The sequence below is a fragment of the Gallinula chloropus genome, assembly GCF_964237585.1.
Source record: "Gallinula chloropus genome assembly, chromosome: 14".
Classification (NCBI taxonomy): domain Eukaryota; kingdom Metazoa; phylum Chordata; class Aves; order Gruiformes; family Rallidae; genus Gallinula; species Gallinula chloropus.
Genome location: NC_140099.1, coordinates 18,356,546 through 18,375,812, shown reverse-complemented (window position 1 = coordinate 18,375,812; position 19,267 = coordinate 18,356,546). Strand labels below are relative to the sequence as shown.

At 50.8% G+C, this 19,267-nt stretch overlaps 2 protein-coding genes across 2 annotated transcripts; one reads left to right on the top strand and one right to left on the bottom strand.

The window, feature by feature from the left end:
• Nucleotides 1-2,322: 2,322 nt before the first annotated feature.
• GON7 (GON7 subunit of KEOPS complex) lies at nucleotides 2,323-3,118 on the bottom strand. Its single transcript, XM_084270673.1, has 2 exons — nucleotides 2,911-3,118; nucleotides 2,323-2,806 (listed from the first exon to the last, which is right to left on the bottom strand). Exons 1-2 carry the CDS (start codon nucleotides 3,107-3,109, stop codon nucleotides 2,679-2,681), a joined length of 327 nt encoding a protein of 108 aa, XP_084126799.1. The 5' UTR covers nucleotides 3,110-3,118; the 3' UTR covers nucleotides 2,323-2,678.
• A 107-nt stretch (nucleotides 3,119-3,225) lies between these two features.
• On the top strand, nucleotides 3,226-15,659 carry UBR7 (ubiquitin protein ligase E3 component n-recognin 7). Its single transcript, XM_084270672.1, has 11 exons — nucleotides 3,226-3,435; nucleotides 3,603-3,736; nucleotides 5,085-5,145; nucleotides 6,554-6,649; nucleotides 7,875-7,928; nucleotides 8,802-8,907; nucleotides 11,001-11,185; nucleotides 11,694-11,825; nucleotides 12,221-12,383; nucleotides 13,109-13,170; nucleotides 13,987-15,659. The coding sequence occupies exons 1-11, from the start codon at nucleotides 3,274-3,276 to the stop codon at nucleotides 14,077-14,079; spliced, it is 1,248 nt and encodes a 415-aa protein (XP_084126798.1). The 5' UTR covers nucleotides 3,226-3,273; the 3' UTR covers nucleotides 14,080-15,659.
• Nucleotides 15,660-19,267: the final 3,608 nt, after the last annotated feature.

Below are 19,267 nucleotides of genomic sequence, written 5' to 3'. Positions count from 1 at the left end.
TGTAGTGATTTGGATTGGGGATGTAGGGATTTGGATTACCTCCCCTGAAACATGTTTGGCATCTTACCACTTTTACAATTTTGCAGCCTGACAGGAGATGAGAAGGTGTAACTTCTTCTTACCCTAGATCCTCAGCAACTAAAGCTCCCTGGTCTTCAGAGTTGGTACACTGTCTGCTGTTGTATCTGCTAACAGAATAATGGGTGTATGAATTCCATGAGAGCACATAAAGGTGCCCAAAATGTTTTCCAACTTTTTCTTTTGCACCATTTCAAATGAATGTGGACAGTTTTGTGCTCATAAAAATTCACCTTTAATTTATTCTGATACTTGGTCCTCCATACCCAAGTCTCAAGACTTGGTCAGTGCCCCCTATACATAAACAAATTATGCCAGTGGAACATAGGAGTTGGTTTTGGTTTTTTTTAAATAAAGGCTTTTCACACTATCAATTCAGTCAGTGAATTTGTGCTCTCAGGCTCCATGACAAGCTCTATGGACTACTTGACAGAAGCACCTGCCAAACAAAACCTGGGAATTGAAATATGGGAAACTGAATATGGGAATTGAAATATGGGAAGCACTGACACCTCTCCCTGTGCAAGAAGCACTGGTTGCCCTAATGACATCCCATGCACTGCATGATCATGATGAGAATGAGCTGCTGTGGCAGAGGGTTTGGGTTATGCTGATTTATACCACCAAGTTACATGCAGTGTGCTCACAGGGGTTACTGGAGTATTTATGCTTCCCTCCCTTTAATAAATTCTAACAACTAGTGTAGAACTCCACTATGCTTCCCCCAGTTTCTGCCTACAGTTTTGTTTTCATAAAGCATCTGAAACCAGCAAAAAAACCCAACCCCCAAACACAGAACCCCAAAAATCACATTTTTTCTTATTTTGAGGAAACGTTGAGAGTTGTGCTTAGGCAGAATATTTAGTTCTGATGTTCACTTTACTTGACTTAGCTACTGAATGAGTCTAGAGACCCACTTAGATAAAACCCAAGTGTTGGAATAAACATGCAAAGATTGACCACTGCATGGAAAAAGAAAACCAATCCCATACAAAAACCCACCAAAAAAAATCACACCCCCTCCCCCCCAAAAAAAATCCACAAAACCCCCCCACAAAATCCACAAAGATTTTTTTAAAACAAAGGTTTCCAACTTGGTCTGTGACCTTTTCAAGAAAATGAGTGATGGGTGACTAGAATAACATGCTAAATGACAGGAGGAAATAATCTTCCATCACAGGCCTGTCCAGAAATGGACAGACACACCCCTGTGCTGGTGTTTTTAACTAATCTGAAATACTAGAGTGGTCTTGCATAGCTTCACCTCCAGACAAGTGAGAGTCGTCTCACACCATTTCAAGGCTGTATCTTGACCAAGTAACTCACAGAATCACAAGGTTGGAAGAGACCTGTGAACATCATCGAGTCCAACCATTCCCATCCTAAGCTAAACCAGATCCCTAAGTACCTCATCTACCCTTTTTTTGAACACATCCAGGGAAGGTGACTCAACCACCTCCCTGGGCAGCCTGTTCCAGCCCTGACAACTCTTTCAGTAAAAAATGTTTTTCTAATATCCAATCTGTCCCTGCCCTGGGGCAGCTTGAGCCCATTGCCCCTTGTTCCATCTCCTGTTACCTGGCTGAAGAGACCATCGCCCATCTCTCTGCACCCTCCCTTCAGATAGTTGTAGGTGGTGATAAGGTCTCCCCTCAGCCTCCTGTTCTCCAGGCTCAACACCCCCAGCTCCCTCAGCTGCTCCTCAGAGGATTTGCCCTCCAGCCCCTTCCCCAGCCTGGTTGCCCTTCTCTGCACTTGCTCAAGGACCTCAATGTCCTTTTTATGGTGGGGAGCCCAGAACTGCACACAGTACTCAAGGTGTGGCCTCACCAATGCCGAGTACAGGGGCACAATCCCCTCCCCAGACCTACTGGCCACACTGTTTTTGATACAAGCCAGGATGCCATTGGCTTTCCTGGCCCCCTGGGCACACTGCTGGCTCGTGTTCAGCCTGCAGCCACCCAACACCCCCAGGTCCTTCTCTTCCTGACAGCTCTCCAGCCAGTCTCCCCCAAGTCTGTAGTGCTTCATGGGGTTGTTCTGTCCCATGTGCAGCACTCTCCCCTTGGCCATGTTAAACTTCATCCCGTTGGTCTCAGCCCATCGGTCCAGCCTGTTCAGATCCCTCTGAAGAGGCTCCCTGCCCTCAGGCAGATCAACACCTCCTCCCAGTTTAGTGTCATCTGCAAACTTACCGAGAGAGCATCCAATCCCTCCATCCAGGTCACTGACAAAGACGTTGAACAAGACCGGAGCCAGACTTTATTTTTTAAAAGGTTTAAGTCACATGAATAAATACGATGGCTTGGAAAGAAGAGACTCCAGGCAGTGGTCAGGAGACTTGTGAGAAGAGCTGTGTACCTGCCAGCTAGCTTACTAGAAATTCCTCTTCCGGGCGCCACAGGGGTGCCCTGTGAGCCAGGCGCTGCTCCCAGCCCTCGGCTACAGCCCCCAGCGCCGGGCCCGTGGTTCCGCTGGCGGAGCGGGAGAGGCGCAGGGGCCGGCCCGGCCGCAGCGGCCTCCCCCGGCCCGGGACACGCTTCCAGTCCCGCGGCTGCCGTGTCCCTTCCCGGGCCCACACTCAGCCCCCAGCGCCGCCGTCAGGGCTGCTGGACCTTCGTCCGCTTCGCAGGCGGGTCCCCGGCGCTGGCGTCGATGTTGTTCTCGGCTTCGCCCTCGCCGTCCTCCTCCTCATCATCCTCCTCCTCCTCGTCGTCCTCGCCACCACCTGCCAGGGGGTCAGTCAGGCGGGGCGCGCTGTGCGGAGCCCCCTCGCCGCGCCCCCCCCCCCCGGCCCCTTCCCCCTTCCCCCTTCCCGCCGCCGCCACTCACCGCGCGGGCCGCCGCCGCCCGCCGCCTCCCGCTCTTCCTGCACCAGCGGCGCCAGCAGCTCCACCACCCGCTCCTGCAGCTCGGCCAGGCCCCGCCGCAGCCCGCGCAGCTGGCCGCCCTCGCCCTCCTCCGCCGGGCACGGCAGCCGCACCGAGCGCGTCCGCCCGTCGCGGCCCTTCAGCTCCGCCACCAGCTCCATCCCGCGCCCGCCGCCGCCGCCCCCTCACCCCCCCCCGGCGCTCCGCCGTGACGCGCGATCGCGGTCACGTGGGCGCGCAGCGGTTCCGCTTCCGCCGAGGCGCCCCCTGGCGTCGCGGCCGCGCGTTTCCCGCCGCGGCTCGCCCTCGGCCTCGCGTCCCGGAGATGGAGGAGGCGGCGGCGGCGGGCGCCGAGCCGGGGAGCGGCTGCAGCGCGGAGGAGCCCGTGGTCTCCCTGGCGGAGGTGCTGGCGGAGAACGAGGAACTGGAGAAGGAGGCGCGGGCCGTGCTGGGGGGCAGCGACCACGAGCGGTGCAGCTACTCCCAGGTGGGGGCGGGGCCGGGCGCCGCGGGGAAGGGGGTGTGGGGGGGGTGGGGGGCTGGGGGCGGGGCCACGGGGCTGGGGGCGGGGCCTCCGGGGGACGAGACCCCCCCCCCTCCCCCTGCCCCCCTCCTCCGGCGGCCCGCGTACCCCGTGTCGGTGTCGCCTCGCAGGGCGCCGTGAAGAGACAGGCGCTGTACGCCTGCAGCACCTGCACGCCGCCCGGCAGCGAGCCGGCGGGGATCTGCCTGGCCTGCAGCTACGAGTGCCACGGCACCCACCGCCTCTTCGAGCTCTACACCAAGAGGTACCGCGGGGCGGGGCGGGGCGGGGGCGCGCGCCTGGGGCGGCGGCGAAGGCGGGAAGCGCGCGGGCGCTGCTGGCGGGCGGGGGTGGGGGCGGCGCGGGCTCGGCTCCCCTCAGGCGGCCCGCGATGGCGGCCGCTTCGCTCCGGGTGACGCGGGTCCCGCCACCGCTCCCTTCGTACTGCCGGGCCCAAGCGCTGGGGCGCCCTGCGGGGCCGCGGCCTGAGGAGCTCCCGCCGCACTGTCCCTGTTCCCGCGGGGTGAGGCAGCGCTGGGCTGCACAGGGACGCAGCCGCTCCCCGCGGGTGGCAGGTGCCGGAGGCGCCTGTGTGCCCGCTCGCTCGGAATAGCGGCTGTTAGGGGGGAGCTCTAGGCGGCTGCGTAGGAGGCAGACCGTACCCGCCTCCTGCGCCCGGCCTCGGGAGGTGAAGCCGTTACTGCTCCTCTTCGGCCAGCCCCGGGGCTGGCTGTGCTGGGCGCGGTGGCCGCAGCCCCGGGGCTGGCTGTGCGGCGCGGTCTCCAGCCAGGCGCTGCCGCAGACGGCGGTGCTGGCGGAGCTCTGCCCAGAGCGCTGTAAGCGGGTGAAGGCCCCGCGGTCCTTTGGCCGGTTCTCACCGAGCCAGCAGTGTGGCCTGGGGGCTGAGAGAGCCAATGGGATCTTGGGGTGCATCAGGAGGAGTGTGGCCAGCAGGTCACAGGAGGGGATCCTCCCCCTCTGCTCTGCCCTGGTCAGGCCCCACCTGGAGTATTGTGTCCAGTTCTGGGCTCCCTGGGATAAAAAGGACAGGGATCTCCTGGAGAGAGTCCAAAGAAGGGCCACGAAGATGATTAGGGGCCTGGAACATCTCCCCTGTGAGGATAGGCTGAGTAAGCTGGGACTGTTCAGCCTTGAGAAGAGAAGGCTAAGGGGGGACCTAATTAAAGTTTATAATTATCTGAAGCAGGGGATGCAGTGGGAATCAGCCAGCCCCTTTTCAGTGGTCTATGGGGACAGGACAAGGGGCAATGGCTGCAAGTTGGAGCACAGGGAGTTCCGCACCAACATGCGGAAGAACTTTTCCCCAGTGAGGGTGAGGGAGCCCTGGGACAGGCTGCCCAGGGAGGTGGTGGAGTCTCCTTCACTGGAGATATTCAAGACACGTCTGGACGCCTATCTGAGTGATATGTCCTAGGGAGCTGCTTTGGCAGGGGGGTTGGACCCGATGATCTCTTGAGGTCCCTTCAACCCCTACAATTCTATGATTCTATTGAGTACGGAGCTGCAAGAGTATCGGTATGGCTCCTGATGAACTGCTGGGAGCCGCTACAAACCCGAAACACTAATAAAACCCCCTGTGTTTTCCTCTTCAGGAACTTCCGCTGCGACTGTGGGAACAGCAAGTTCAAAAACCTGCAGTGCAAGTTGCTCCCAGTAAGTTCAGACGTGGGTTCTGTACGTGCAGAGCCAAAATAAAGAGTCTTGGGAGGTGGGTTCCTCGCCTCAGCCAGTGCTGACTCATGAGGCTTTTCCCAGCAAGTTAAACAAGGTGGGAGTGTTGCAGAAGGAGGTAAAATTACTGAGGGACCAACGGCAAATGGTGGGAGGAGGGAGAACGTCTGATCCTTGTCATCCACAAACAGCAGCAGTTCTGCGTAGTGCTGGAAACATGGTGTGGTGCCTGAACTAATCCATCAGTAGCTTTAAGCTGGCTTTAGGAGAACCTTTTCTGTTAAATCCCCTGTGCCTTTTTTACCTCGATGGCTGTTTTGGACTTGATGAGTAGTTGGTAATCTGGGAAGCAGTGACAGGAAGCTGCTTGTCTCATCTGGCTGCTCCCAGGGTAATAACAGTCCAAATGTAGAAATAGCAAGTTGTTGTGTGTATGCCCATTTTGTTCTGGCAGAGCTAGACAGCCTAGGGCTACAGTCCAGTGATCCCTGGAGAGGCACTTGAGACAGTTTTAAGATACTACTTTTTCTCATTTGAGTCAATTAAACGGATCACACGGTTGATCATCCTCTCCCATTTCAGTGCAAAATCAATTGTACATCGTAAGTGACCTTCAGCATCCCTCCACTAATCTGTCTGACTTCATGGGTGCCAGATGCTCACATCGTCCTTCTTTCCTTTGTCAATGTGGTGATATAAAGTGTTTTGTAGTAACATCATAAATGGGCACAGCTGTTTCTGCAGGGGCCGATGGTGACCTTAGCATCCAGCTACGTGCAGTTCTGAAGCCCTCTGGCTGCAACTGTATTAGCTGAGTTGGTTTAGGGTTTTTCTTTTTAATGGGATTACCTGTAATTGAATTTAATTCGGCATGTTTTGTGATTTGGATAATCCTCCCCTGCAGAGTGACGCTTGTATGACATGAATTTAGTAGAAGCTTGGTGGTAAGATTAAACAAAGCTGGGTTTGGATCAGTTTAGATATTTTAAAAAACCCAAACCAAAACAGAGGGGAAAGGGTGCAATAAATCGGCAGGTGTTGCTATAATGGCACCAGGCAGGCATGGCTGGTGATCAAAACACTTGGGATTGCATTGTTTCAGATTAGCCACAGCTTAACGAACACCACAGTTGCCATTTATAATAAAGGTGGAAAGACCATCCTTGCTCTTTCAGCTTCAGTATTCCTCTTGCTCCCAGTCTGCTGCTCACTGTCTAGTGGAGGTGTCTGTATAAAATCTTTCTTTTTGGATTTCCAGTCTGATGAGTATGATGATTGATACAGGAATTAAGGTGGAACAGGAGCTGGGTTATTTTGGGATTAAACATTTCTTCTGTCTTTTGTTTTTTTCCTGCATTGTCTGTTGAGACATTTTTTCGTTTCCTCCTAGGAAAAGTGCAAGGTGAATTCAGGAAATAAGTATAATGATAATTTCTATGGATTGTACTGTACTTGTAAAAGACCTTACCCTGATCCTGAAGATGAGGTAAGAAGTACCAAAAACAGGAGTAATCAAAGGTGTTTATGCAAAGGGTGTTCCCTGAGCTGCTTTACAGGGAAGTCTTGTGTTCTGTATTGCTTTTGGTTGCTGTGTGCTGTATAAAGAAATTATCAGGTTGCTTTTTTTTAGTGGTAGAATATATTTATGCCTTAAAGACCGATGAGGAAGACAAAGCATCATCTGGCCACAGCCCTCCTGTCCTCTCGCGCTTCCCGTCTCTGAAGTTCCGGTGCTCCCTTGGGGGTGGGTTTCTCCCTGTCTGGAGAAGTGCAGCCAGCACAGAATAGACACATCACACATGTCAGGAGAGACCAGAATCGGCTGTCGGGTGCCTGCAAAAGAGTGCTCTGACAAGGCTGCTGGGCTGGGGAGGGTCAGTCCTCTGACAGGCCTTGGCTTTCCCTTCTGGTCAGAAGACCGTTTCTCTGTGGGAAGCGTTACAATACCCCCCTTGGTCGGCAGTCACAGATCTTGGGTGTGTTAAAGAGTAAGCAAGGCACAAGTCTTTCAAATGCAAAACGCCAGTTTACAACCTCTCCTTGAAGTTCAGTGGCAGCTAAACATCTCTAAAGAGGTGGTTAATAACTGTTTCCAAACCAAGCAGTTTGTACTGTACTGTATGGTGGACAGTGTAGTTAGGATTCTGGCATTCCTCTGTAGCCCTGATGATGTCACGAATATCAGTGTCTTTCTTTTACTAAGCTGCCTGTTCAAGCATTTCTGTGTACTGGAAGAGAGATCCCATTAGAATCATAGAATCATAGAATAGAATCATAGAATTGTAGGGGTTGGAAGGGACCTCGAGAGATCATCGGGTCCAACCCCCCTGCCAAAGCAGCTCCCTAGGACATACCACTCAGATAGGCGTCCAGACGGGTCTTGAGTATCTCCAGTGAAGGAGACTCCACCACCTCCCTGGGCATCAACTTTTATCAGCTCTTCTGTGTCTTGGTCTACTGGGAAAACTAGTTTTGTAATAACATGGGAATTTCCACAGTCTTGGTAATACGACAAATTATATATGCCATGGAACTTCAGGGAAGCAAACTGAGTAATGAAGCAGTAAGTACTTACTAATGGCAGCTCCCTGTGGGTGGGTGAAGAGGGAAACAGGGTTCACTTGAGCAGGCTTTGCATAATACTGCAGTTGGAGGCCTGTGAGGGATTCTGGAGGTTGCTACTAACGCTAATAATACCACCATTTGTTTAGATTCCAGATGAGATGATCCAGTGCATAGTTTGTGAAGACTGGTTCCATGGAAGGGTAAGGAAACTATAAGGAGCAGAATTGCCATTTGCATAGAAATAAGTTGGTGTCAGTAAAGTTTTACAGTTAGCCTTAGCTGGGAAGATTTGCTGTATTTTTCAAAAAATTACTACACCAGTACTAAGGTATTTGTTTTCATCCTCTGCAAAGGAATATTGAAGGTTTAAACTTGTGCTGTCTGCTCCAGAAAACCTAGGAAGAGTTCTGCCTCCTTGAAGGTTACTGCTGCAGAATAAAAGAACAACTCTATAACCCTCCTCTTGATTGGAAAATTCCAATCAGGGTGAGAAGAAGTTTCTTACTGAGGCCCCATCATTATCAACCACCTGAACAGTTTTTAAGCTGTAATTACTTTAAATAGCAAGGAGCAAACTGTGCTGTGGATTCCTGATTACCAACTTTGGGGAAATCTTTTAAAAGCAGCTCAGCACTTCAGCAAGTGCCCTACTTAATGTGTCAGCTTTAGGGATTCAGCCTCGTGTGCCTTGAAGGGCGTGAGTGAAATTCCATGTTTGAAGCTGCAGGATCAAAGAATTTAATAAAAGATGATTGGCCTTAATTATAGGTTCTGTAGATAAACTACAGGATTCTTCTGTGTAAATGTATGTAGAAGGTGTAAAAGGCTGTAGACAAAGAGGGGATTATTTCAGTTTTTTTCCCTGGAATTTGTATCAGCTCTTTCCAGCCTTTAATTCAGAATTAATAATTGAGAATTTGTAATACTGATAATTGTTGTGGAAGGTTTGCAGGAGTGTATGCTCGTGCTGAAAGTGTGGTGGCAATTGATGTTTTGCTTCCTCTAAACCCAGAGCTGAGTCTGTTCATTTGCAGTGAATGCTTCCCTGCTGCCTGCTTGTTTCTTTCTGACAGCATCTCGGAGCGGTTCCTCCTGAAAGCGGAGACTTCCATGAAATGGTGTGCCAAGCCTGCATGAGTCACTGCCATTTCCTGTGGGCCTATGCCTCACAATTAGCAGGTAAAGAAAATTAAGATACCTGAGCCAATATTTGGTTAGCTTGTGTTTCTCTTAATGACATAATACTGGCTGAGTGGTTAGAGAAACTGTGCGGTGTACTGGACAGCTGCCTTCAGCAGAGGAACATGCAGGGCTGCAGAGACTGTTCTGTACAGAAAAGCAGCGTTGCACTTCTTGTTCCTAAGTCTTCATTCTGTGGTGCTTACTCTTCACTTACTCCTGTCTCATCAGAGATGTGCTAGCACCTAGGTGGATGAAGATTTAATGCTTGTCTCACAGAATCACAGACTGGTTTGGGTTGGAAGGCACCTCAAAGATCAGCCAGTTCCAACCCCCCTGCCATAGGCAGGGACACCCTTAGTGAAGGATTACCCAGGTTAGCCAAAGCCCCATCCAACCTTGAACCCTGCCAGGGAGGAGGCAGACACAGCTTCTCTGGGCAGCCTGTGCCAGCACCTCACCACCCTCACAGTGAAAAATTTCTTCCTTATATCTAGTGTAAATCTACCCTCTTCAGTTTATAGCCATTACCCCTTGTTCAGTCGGTTCATGCCTGTGTAAACAGCCCCTCCCCAGCTTCCCTATAGGCCCCTTCAGGTACTGGAAGGTTGGTAGAAGTTCTCCCCAGCACCTTCTCAAGCCCAACTCTCTCAGCCTGTCTTTATAGGATAGATGCTCCAGCCCTCTAATCGTCTTTGTGACCCTCCTCTGGAGCTGCTTCAACAGCTCAATGTCCTTCTTACGTTGAGAGCCCCAGAACTTAAGGAACTCTAGAGGAACTTAATTTCTAAACTGGATCAAAGAGCTGAAGAGCCATCAGAAGAGAAGTGATGAGGCAATCAGCTGAGTCAGAGTCTCTGAGCAGCAAAGAGTGAACAGTAGAGTAACCTGAAATGGACGTGTAAGAGCTTCATCTGAGTAGAGCTGGGGTTGTGGTCAGCACGTGTTCCCTGGGTCACACCAGGCCTCTCTCTGCTACGTGGTCTCTGCAGGATCAGCAGGGTAGGTGACATCATTTCTGAGGAAAGGGCTAGTGCTGCGACGCCTGTCGCGACGGGAGGGAAGGATGCAGCCAGCCAGTGTGGTTGATAAGGCAAGCTTCAGCTTCATTGCAGGCACACACTCCCTTTGATACTGTTCCTGCCACGTGTTACACTTGTCCTGTTCTAATGGGCTCCGAACTAAAAGTTACATTTACACACTCCACCCATCTGGCAGCCTGGGAATCCTGTCTTCTTCTCAGTCCCAGGAACACTGAGTCCTTATCACACCTCCTGCTCCCACACCTTGTGTCCACGCTGTATGATACACAAGAATGTGCTGACCGACTGTTGGCCCTTCTGTTCCCACCAAGACTGCGTGGGGCCTGGTCTGACTGAGCTACACAGGCGACTGCCTGGACAGCTGCTCCACAGGCTCATGGCCTTGCTTCTCAAGCCACTCTGCAGCGGGCTAGTGTCACATGGTCTCTTGAATGTTGCTTATTTAAACTGGTGATTGATGTCTTATGTGCCAGAGATGTCATTGGGGATGGCAAGGATTCCAGGCTGGCCTACCCAGAGTTCTCTTCTTTCTAATGTAAATAGGTACGTTGAAGTGCTCAGTTGGAAGGGACATCAAAAGCAACACCTGTTTTAAATGAGGAAGTGGTTAGTGCCATTGCTGTCATGGAGCTTTTGGGGGGTGTGTCTGCAGAAAGTGAAGGACTTTGCTGACACAAAGTCAGTAAAAAAGTACTCAACAGCTACTGAACCTCGATAGCTACCAAGGGGTGGCAAGAAGGACAAGCCTGTTAGTACAGAACTATCTCCTCTTGTGATACCCTTTCCCCCTCCTAAGGCTTAGGTTTTGGGAAGCAGAGTACTTCAAGAGTATGAGAGGTGATGAAGACTGTGGTGAAGGAGGGAGTGGTTTCTCTCTGAATGTAGGTCACTGTGTCTTTGGGCAGCTGTGGAGTATACCCCGGGCCCCTGCAGCGTACCTGGTGACCTCAGTGGTCTTTGGCAGTGTGTGGTTGAGCAGTCAGAACTCCTGCAGTAGCCTGTACATTGCCTGGCTTGGGACTTTCACTGACACCATTGTGTATCTTCCAGTTCCAGCTCTGACCAAAGTGAACTCCCTTGAAGATGATGGGATTGTCCTGAAGGTTGAGGAAAGTGAAGAGCAGAAAAAGGAAATAAAAAAAGAAAGTGGAGCAGAACACCAAGAAACGAAGGAGGAAAAGCAGACAGAACAGTTCAGTGAACCCTCCACCAGCTCTGGGTCTGCCTGTGCAGAGGTAAAACAGCACCCTTTCCTGTCCTGTACACCTTTGCACTGGTGATGGGTGAAGTAAAGCCCCCCTCTCCGCAGGGCCAGTGAAGGGGAGATGCTTTCTGTCACTGACACTTGAAGTGTGTGGTCTCTCTGGAATGTGCTTGTAAAAGTGTGACAAGGGTGTGATGTGTTTGCAGGTAGGTTAGACCCATCCCTGCTTGTCAGCCTTTGCACTGAGGTAGCTCCCAAGTTTGTTCTGATGCAGAGGTTGTAGCTGCAACTGCATCACAGTCCTGCTCTGGTTTCTCAAACTCTTATGGTTACTGCAGTAAATTGCTACAGAAATTCCCAGTGGGAACTGCTAAAACCACACCAGAATCCCTGTGTGGATGGGCTGGTAATACAGGTTGTTTATAAAAAAATAAGTGTCTGAGACAGAAGCAAAATCTTTCCTGAGGAAGATTGCTGCTGGAAGCAACAGGGTGTGTTAGAGTAACGTTACAGAGCACTGAACACTCACTTTAATTCAGGCAGGCACCAAGAGTGAGGCACCAGTCTGCAAGCTGAAGGAACTCCAGAGCAAGCAGGTTTTAAAAAAAGATACTGCCACCTTTTGGCCCTCCAACTGGAGAAGCAAACTGTGCACCTGTGAAGACTGCATGGTATGTAGTGTCCTTCAGTCCCCTCATGGATGTTGGGGGGGGGGAGGAGGCAGGAAGGAGCTCCCAGAGAATCTTCAGAGAAGCCTATAGATAAACTCTGTGTGTATGTTCTTACTCTGCTTATAAGCACCCCACCCCACATAAAGAAACACCCTGCACCCCTTGTAATGAATACAGCACGGAGGAGCTTCTAAGCATTTGTGTTTTCTTTGCTGCTTAGATCCAGTTTTGCTTTAGAATTTGCCATGGGGAGAGGCCTGAAGTGCTGGGTACAAAATTTGCATTATTATTTCGATTGCTGTTGTTTGTGGTACTGAACACAAAAGGGAGTGGGGGAGAGCATCTTCATCTGAGAAGTTGTAGAAGGTAAAAGTGAACTTTACTTTGTTCTCCAGAAAATGTACTCAGAGCTTGAAGTCCAGTTCCTGACAGATGAATATGACACTGTCTTGGCTTATGAAAATAAAGGCACCAGCGACCAAGAGACAGAGAGGAGAGATCCTTTAATGGACACCCTTAACAGCATGAACAGAGTCCAGCAAGTAGAACTCATCTGTGGTAAGCACAGCTGCTTTTTTTTGACACCCCCACCACCACAACTTATATCAAAGAACTAGATGGTGTGGGAACTTTTCCCCTGTTTAACATCTTAGATGCTGTATTGATACTAACGTCCTGTAATGTAAATATTTAAACATTAATTTATGCTTCTGCTGTCTTCTGGCTTATTTATCTCACCCTGGGCTGTTGTTGGGTGGTCTCCTGTTGTCCAGGTGGGTGCCAGCCAGCAGGAAGCTGGGGTGCAGGGTGCTCCCCGGCAGCTCTGCCACAGAGTATTGACAAGGCAGCCCTGAGGTGTTCTGTAACTGGAGCCTGTGCTGAGTGAGGGCTTTGCACTCTGGGGAGGGCACTGACCCAGGCTGGAGGTATGGGCATGACTTCCCAGCCCTGCCCACAGGGGAGTTTGTAGTGGGAAGCTGGGGGCAGGACTGGTTAATTGTACTAACTCGCTCCCTGAGCTCCTGCACGTGTCTCTGAAGCTCAACCTGAGACTGCACAGGCCAGTCTGATAAATTACTGGGCCTCTTGTGTCCACCTGGACCTGCCTTTCTTTTTGTGGCTGTTGGTTACAGTCTGGTCCCAGCCTAGATTTGCCTGAAGTACATCTAATGAAGGGCAAGAGGAAGCAGAACAAGTCATCTTACTGAGCCCGTGTTACTCTAAAGCTGAACATCTTACTGGTTCTTCTGTTTTCTTTCCCTTGCCTTCACTTCTCCATCCAGAATACAATGATTTAAAGACAGAGCTGACTGACTATCTCAGGAGATTTGCAGATGAGGGAACGGTAAGGCACGACTCACAGAATTTGTTTGCCAGAAAGGGTGTTTAAGGGCCTGTTGAGGGCTGGGTGGTGAATGCTGTGATGCTGTAATGTTTTGCGCTGTCTCTTGGACATTTCTGATCCCTGCAGCAGGAATTTAGAAATCCCTGATTTGATTGGATTTTTTTTTAAAAGTTCTATGTCCTTAACACCATTTCTGAGAGAGAACAGGGACCTTACAGAAATCCACCTATAAAGCACTGAGAGCTGTTCTTGAATAGGTGAAACGTGTTGCTCTAGGAGAAGTATTGGGGGAAGAGGAAAAAGCTCTTAACCCGAGATTCTTAAATTGAATTTACACCCCTAGAAGAATAAGGAGTGACTAAGTATGGGCTAACAGTCTTGGAGCATTTTCTGGAAGAATTTGTGTGCTGTTGTTACTCACCATGTGCATTTTGTTGGCTTATTTGCTAAACTGCCCTTCTTCGTTACGTAAGAACGAGCCTGAAGCCAGCAAGCCAAAGCCTTGCCTTGTGCTGGTTTTTCTGATGATAAAAGCAAGTGGGCAGACCCCTCAGAAACACCGCCAGAGCTCTGCTCTGTGTGCTTGTCATACCTGTGGGGAGCTCCTCTCCCTGCTTGTGTCCTCTCCACACAGAATACGGGTGTTAATCAGTCCTGTTGGGCGCAGGGGGAAGGCTGTTCTGCTCGCGGTACCAAGGGACCCTGGACACTTGCTTTACACGTGTGCTGAGTTATGTGGGGTGGTGCAGGAAAGAGGAAGAAGCTGGTTTATTTGGATGCCTGTCCCACAACGTGAGTTTCATGCTGCTCCCCTAGGTGGTTAAAAGAGAAGACATTCAGCACTTCTTTGAAGAATTTCAGTCACGGAAAAGACGACGGACTAACAGGATGCAGTACTACTGCAGCTAGACTGGGCGCCTGCGTCTGCAAGGGGAACTGGGAAACAATACTCACCGGCAAACATGAGGCATCTTCAGTATTTGGCTTCTCCTTAAAATCCGACTGCCCAGGAAACACCTTCATTTTACCTCCTGCTTCCTGTATTTGTAGTGACTGAGAGCGCCCTCCACAGGTACCTGGCTTGTTTAGGGACTCCACAGAATCACAGAGCTGTAGGGGTTGGGAGGGACCTCCAGAGCTCATCGGGTCCAACCCCCTGCCAAAGCAGGGTCCCTAGGACAGGGCACACAGGGCGGTGTCCAGACGGGGCTGGAATCTCTCCAGAGAAGGAGACTCCACACCCCCTGGGCAGCCTGTCCCAGGGCTCCCTCACCCTCACTGCGAAAAAGTTCAGTACCCAGTGCCTTCACCTGCCTGTGGAACCGCGTCGTGTCTCAGGGGGAGGACGGCTCCGTACAAGCGCAGCCTGTCCCAGGCGCTCCCTTTAGCCTTTCACCTGTTCCACTGCCAGTGCCTAGAGCTGTCCTACACCGCACGGGGGCTGCTGCTCTTCCCTCTGTACGGCGCCAGGAACGTGCACCTGGTGAACTTGTGCTTTGTGAAACGGGAACATGCGGCTTCCCTGCTGTTACCAGCTCTGTCCTGTCTCTGGGGTGCGGCTGTTCTCACCAGGGCTCCCTGCTGGAGGCGTGTGTCGCTGCCCCGAGGCAGCGCGGCTCTCACCGGGGAAAGCAGGCAGGCAGTAAGGCCTGGAGGGCAGGGGCCATGTAACACTTGGGTCTTAGCAGGTGCCCTCAACAGCGCTGTACCCCCCTGCATGCACAGCTCACCCCTGAGGAAGTGCTGCCCGGGCAGGTGAAAAATGAGAACTGGAGGTTGGGATACAGGGGAGCCCTGTGGCTGTTTTTATAAACCTGAGAACTTTGGTTTCTAATATTGTACAGTACAGTTTTACAAGCAAAAACTTCACATGAATTTTATCCACACGGTAGAACGTTACCAGCACCCAGGAGGAGGTACTGAATCACAAATTAAGCAGGGGGGTGGGGGGGGGGATGTGTTACAGGACCCCCCTATTTCATTTGAAAAACAAGCCTGCTTCCAATTACTGTTGCTGCCTAAGTGGTCTAGCAAACCCTGCGGCATCCTGGCATTTTGCTACAATAGATCTTTTCCCAATCACTGTTCCAGTGACTCTTAAGAATCTACACTGAAATGATGACTTTTTGGCAGTTTGGAGCCTAATGTAGTTTTTAGTTTTCTTTACCCACAAACCCCAAATCCTACTTTTAACTCCTGCTGCCTGCAGCTGGAAAATTTCTTTTCTGTGGGGTTCAATTCTGCTCCCTGTTAATGATCTTTAAGAAGAAGAATTCACATCTCTTTCCCTCTCTTGTTTGATGAGTTTACTCACAAAAGCTAGTTCTAGCATCAAGACTCAGTTCAGCCCTTTGTTTCATGCAAGATTACTAGTTGCTTTTGAATCTTTACTCGGGGTAGTGTATGTGCTTTTTTGTAGCAACTGTTATGGGAGTTGTAACTGCGTATCTGAGACCGCTGACAATTAAAGGACTCTGGTTCACTCTGTACTGGGCTGTCCTGGCTTTTTGACATCCTGCACGTTCCCTTCACCCCCCAATGCAGCCGGGCTGAGGGCAGCGTGGCGCTGGCCTGTGTATCAGCCATGTGCCAGGACACGAGCTCCATGTTCCTACAGGGCAGGATGCCCTTCGCTCTGTGCTGCAGCGTGTGGCATGTCCCTCACTGGAGGGGCTGGGAGGAGCGTGGAGCCAGCTCTGAGCCCCTGCCAGGGCATGCTGTTCCCCCAGCCATGCCAAGAGAGCAGCAGCAGCCAGGCTGCAGGCACCTGCTACAGCAAGGGCCCAGCCCAGTGCTAGTGGAGTAAGAAAGAGCACTGCTGCAGGGGGGGCTCCATTGTGGGAAGATTTTGGAACCAAGTACCTCATATCCACCAAAACAAAGTTCTTAGAGCTGCGCTGTCACAGCACATCCAAGACCACACAGAACTCCCCACACGTTCTGTCGGGTTGTAAGCTGCAGCCTTTCCTCCTTGTAGAGGGAGACAAGAGTTTCTGCTGCTGTATGATCAGCTCTTTGAAGGGTGAAGCATTTGTTTCTGCAAAAGATGTAATTCATTATCCAGCAGAGACAGAATAACTGCAGCTCCATGAGGCTGGGACCTCCCCAAGCCCTGGTGTCCAACTACTTGTGGAGGAAGCACAGGGCTCAAGGGCTGAGCCCCTCTGCCTCCAGGGAGAAGCCCACTGCCTTTAACAGAGAGCAGGCTCAGGCGATGCAGGCTCTAGCCAGCAGGACTCACTGAGCTATCTCCCTCCCTGATGGGCTCTTCCTTTTGATAAGCTGCTGAACAACCCCAGAGTTCAAAGCATCACTGCACATTTTACCCCCCCAGAATGGACAAAACCCCTCCTCAGTTCAAGAGCCTTTACTGTTGGAGGAACTGCAGGGCCTGTGCTAAACCTCTCCTTCCCCTGGCCAGGGAGCGCACTAAACCCTCCCCTCCCTGGGAAGGGATGGCACAGCCCACAGGGGCAGCCCCCCAGTGATCCTCACACAGAGGAGGCAGCACAAGCACGTTCTATACAAGCCATTTATTTGAAATGCCAACTATACGTAGGATAAAGTCAGTGTTACATGCTTCTCAGCAACAGTAGAAAAATAGAACCAGTGAAAACCTTTTTACAACTGTAATGGTACTCAAAAGAGAAATGTATTGTTTTACAATGCATCACACAAGACTAGAATTCAAGTTTGGAGGTACCTAAATAAAAATACTATTTTTTTAAAAAACACTATGTACAATTGAAGCGTAAACAAGTCTTACAAAGTACTGGTTATGCAGGTCGTAGAAAAAACACTTGCATAGGACACGGAGTCAGTTTAAGAAAAGTTTTCTGAGCCTTTAGCATTGAAGGCACTTGACTTAATACCAGTAACACCACAAGGACAAGAAACAAGACCGTAACGCTGCCGAAGGCAGAGCTACCCCTGGCAGTACAGGTACTACAGGAACCCCACACACGGTTGCACAGTTCTCTCTCGGCTGCTCCCTGCGCTCAGCAGAGCTCAGCACCACCTCGACCACAGCAGCACATCGCTGTGAGAAGAACAGAGCCTCAGACAGGAGTGTTCTTCCAAAAAGACCCCCAAAACCAACAACAAACCAAAACAAACCCCAAACCAAACCACCCCAGCAAAATTCACTAGACACTTGGGACATTCCAGGCCCCAAACCCAAGGCTTACAGGTACAGGTGGCCACAGCCAACACTTTCAGAAATGAAACTCCTCAAGAACAGGAAAAATACAACAAGAAACTGCCAGTCAACACAGCAGTTATTAACACACAGCTACAGTAACTCCATGGAACAACAAAACATTTCAAAGGAAGAATCTCTTTCAGGAATTAAGTTATTCATACATACACTGAGGAAAAGATGAGGCGGTCAGGGAAAGAAGTTTTTGCATGTTGCTCACTAAATTAAAGTCTGAGCTCTCTCCTTAGCAGAATGAGGAGCGTGAGTCCTCCTCGTTCAGGAGAGCTTAATTTTCATACCTCTATCCTCAAACAAAATGCAGTCAGTCATCTGTTATCAGCATCAAATTTACAGGAGGAAAAGAAGTTAAGTTTCCAGCCTAATCAGAAAGTGCTTCATGTAAACAAGGAGCTTCTGCACCAGAAGTTTCAGTAGACAGAGAACAAGCAGCAGCAGGTAGCACAGGTATGTGTGTTCTACGAGTGAGATTTAGTATGAACACCAAACTTCTGAATGGATGCTTCCATGAAGACAAGTCAGGATGGCCTGGCTCCCCTCCCTCTGCAGGGCCAGCTGGGGAGGGAATTCTACACTAGGGTACAAAGATGCAGGTCCAGACACCTGACGGATCCTTCCTTCCCACTTGGAATCAGCCACCCTTAGAGCTGCCATCTTCTTCCCCACTCAAAATATACAAGTGAAAATGCAGATTGTCTACATGGCCTGATTGTCTTTGTGGCCTCAGAAGGACTCTGTCTTATTCTGTGCCTACTTTTAAACACTATTTAATACTGCTCAGCTTCTGGGACTTCAGAAGAAATTCTCTAAAACACACATGCATCTCATTCCCCCTGCCACCCCCCCAGCACTTCTCACCAGCTTGTTTCAAAGCCAAAGCTTTTCACGATTTCCCCCAAGCCAGAACCACACAGCTTCTTGGTCTTCATCAGCCAGACTCCCACAGATTTCAAGCTTAGGGGTCACCCACGTAGATTTCAGCCCCATCTCCCAGGCACAGTGTGCCACAAGCTACAGTAACTAAGATGGTCTTCTCAAAGTACCTCTATTGATTTGAAGCCAATTATTCAGAATAGCAAGTCTTCTGAGGACAGCTGTGATGTCAGCAATTAAGCTACAAACTGCCTGTGATGCAAGCACAACGAGCTGCAGGGGTTGGGTGAGATGAGAGTGAAAGCTTGTCGTGCTGGTGAGCAGCAGAGGAAGCGTCCAGGTGGTGCTCAGACCTGTGGAGGCAGCCCAAGGAACCTCAGTCCCAGCCCCCAGCAGCTCCATCCCCCCCGACACCGTCCCCACACAGCAGTGCCACAGAGACACTACCCACTGGCCACGAGGCCAGGACCACTGAGTGTCTTGATCATGGTCAATACAGATTTAAAGGACTGTCAGAAGGGAAACCCCCAAACATCTCCCCTCACCCACAAGCGTACGCTGTGCAGCACAGCACAGCACACCCTCCATGGCTGGCCCTGAACAGCACCACCTGCAGAGCTTTCACCAGAGCAGGAGGCCCACAGATGTGCACACAGGAGATGCTGGTTCCAACACTCACATCTGCACTTACCTAGAAGCCATCTGGCACTTGGCAAATGCTGTACCCCATGTGTTTCAGTAAGGCTGTGGTGTTATTACCAGGCCTTGCATACTTTGACAGAACAGGTTAGTCCAGAGTCTGCCACCAATTAAAACTAAAAGTAAAGCTGCAGCAAGACTTCTGTTTGAACAGTAATAAGCATTCTGAACTGCAGGGAACAACTCAACCCGACCTTGAAGTAGTCCTTAGGTCACACTTGTGGTTAAAGTTTTCTACCAAAGAGAAATTCATTATAAAAACTGCATTTAACCAAACAGGCCTCTACCAGCAACCCCTGCACTCCAACA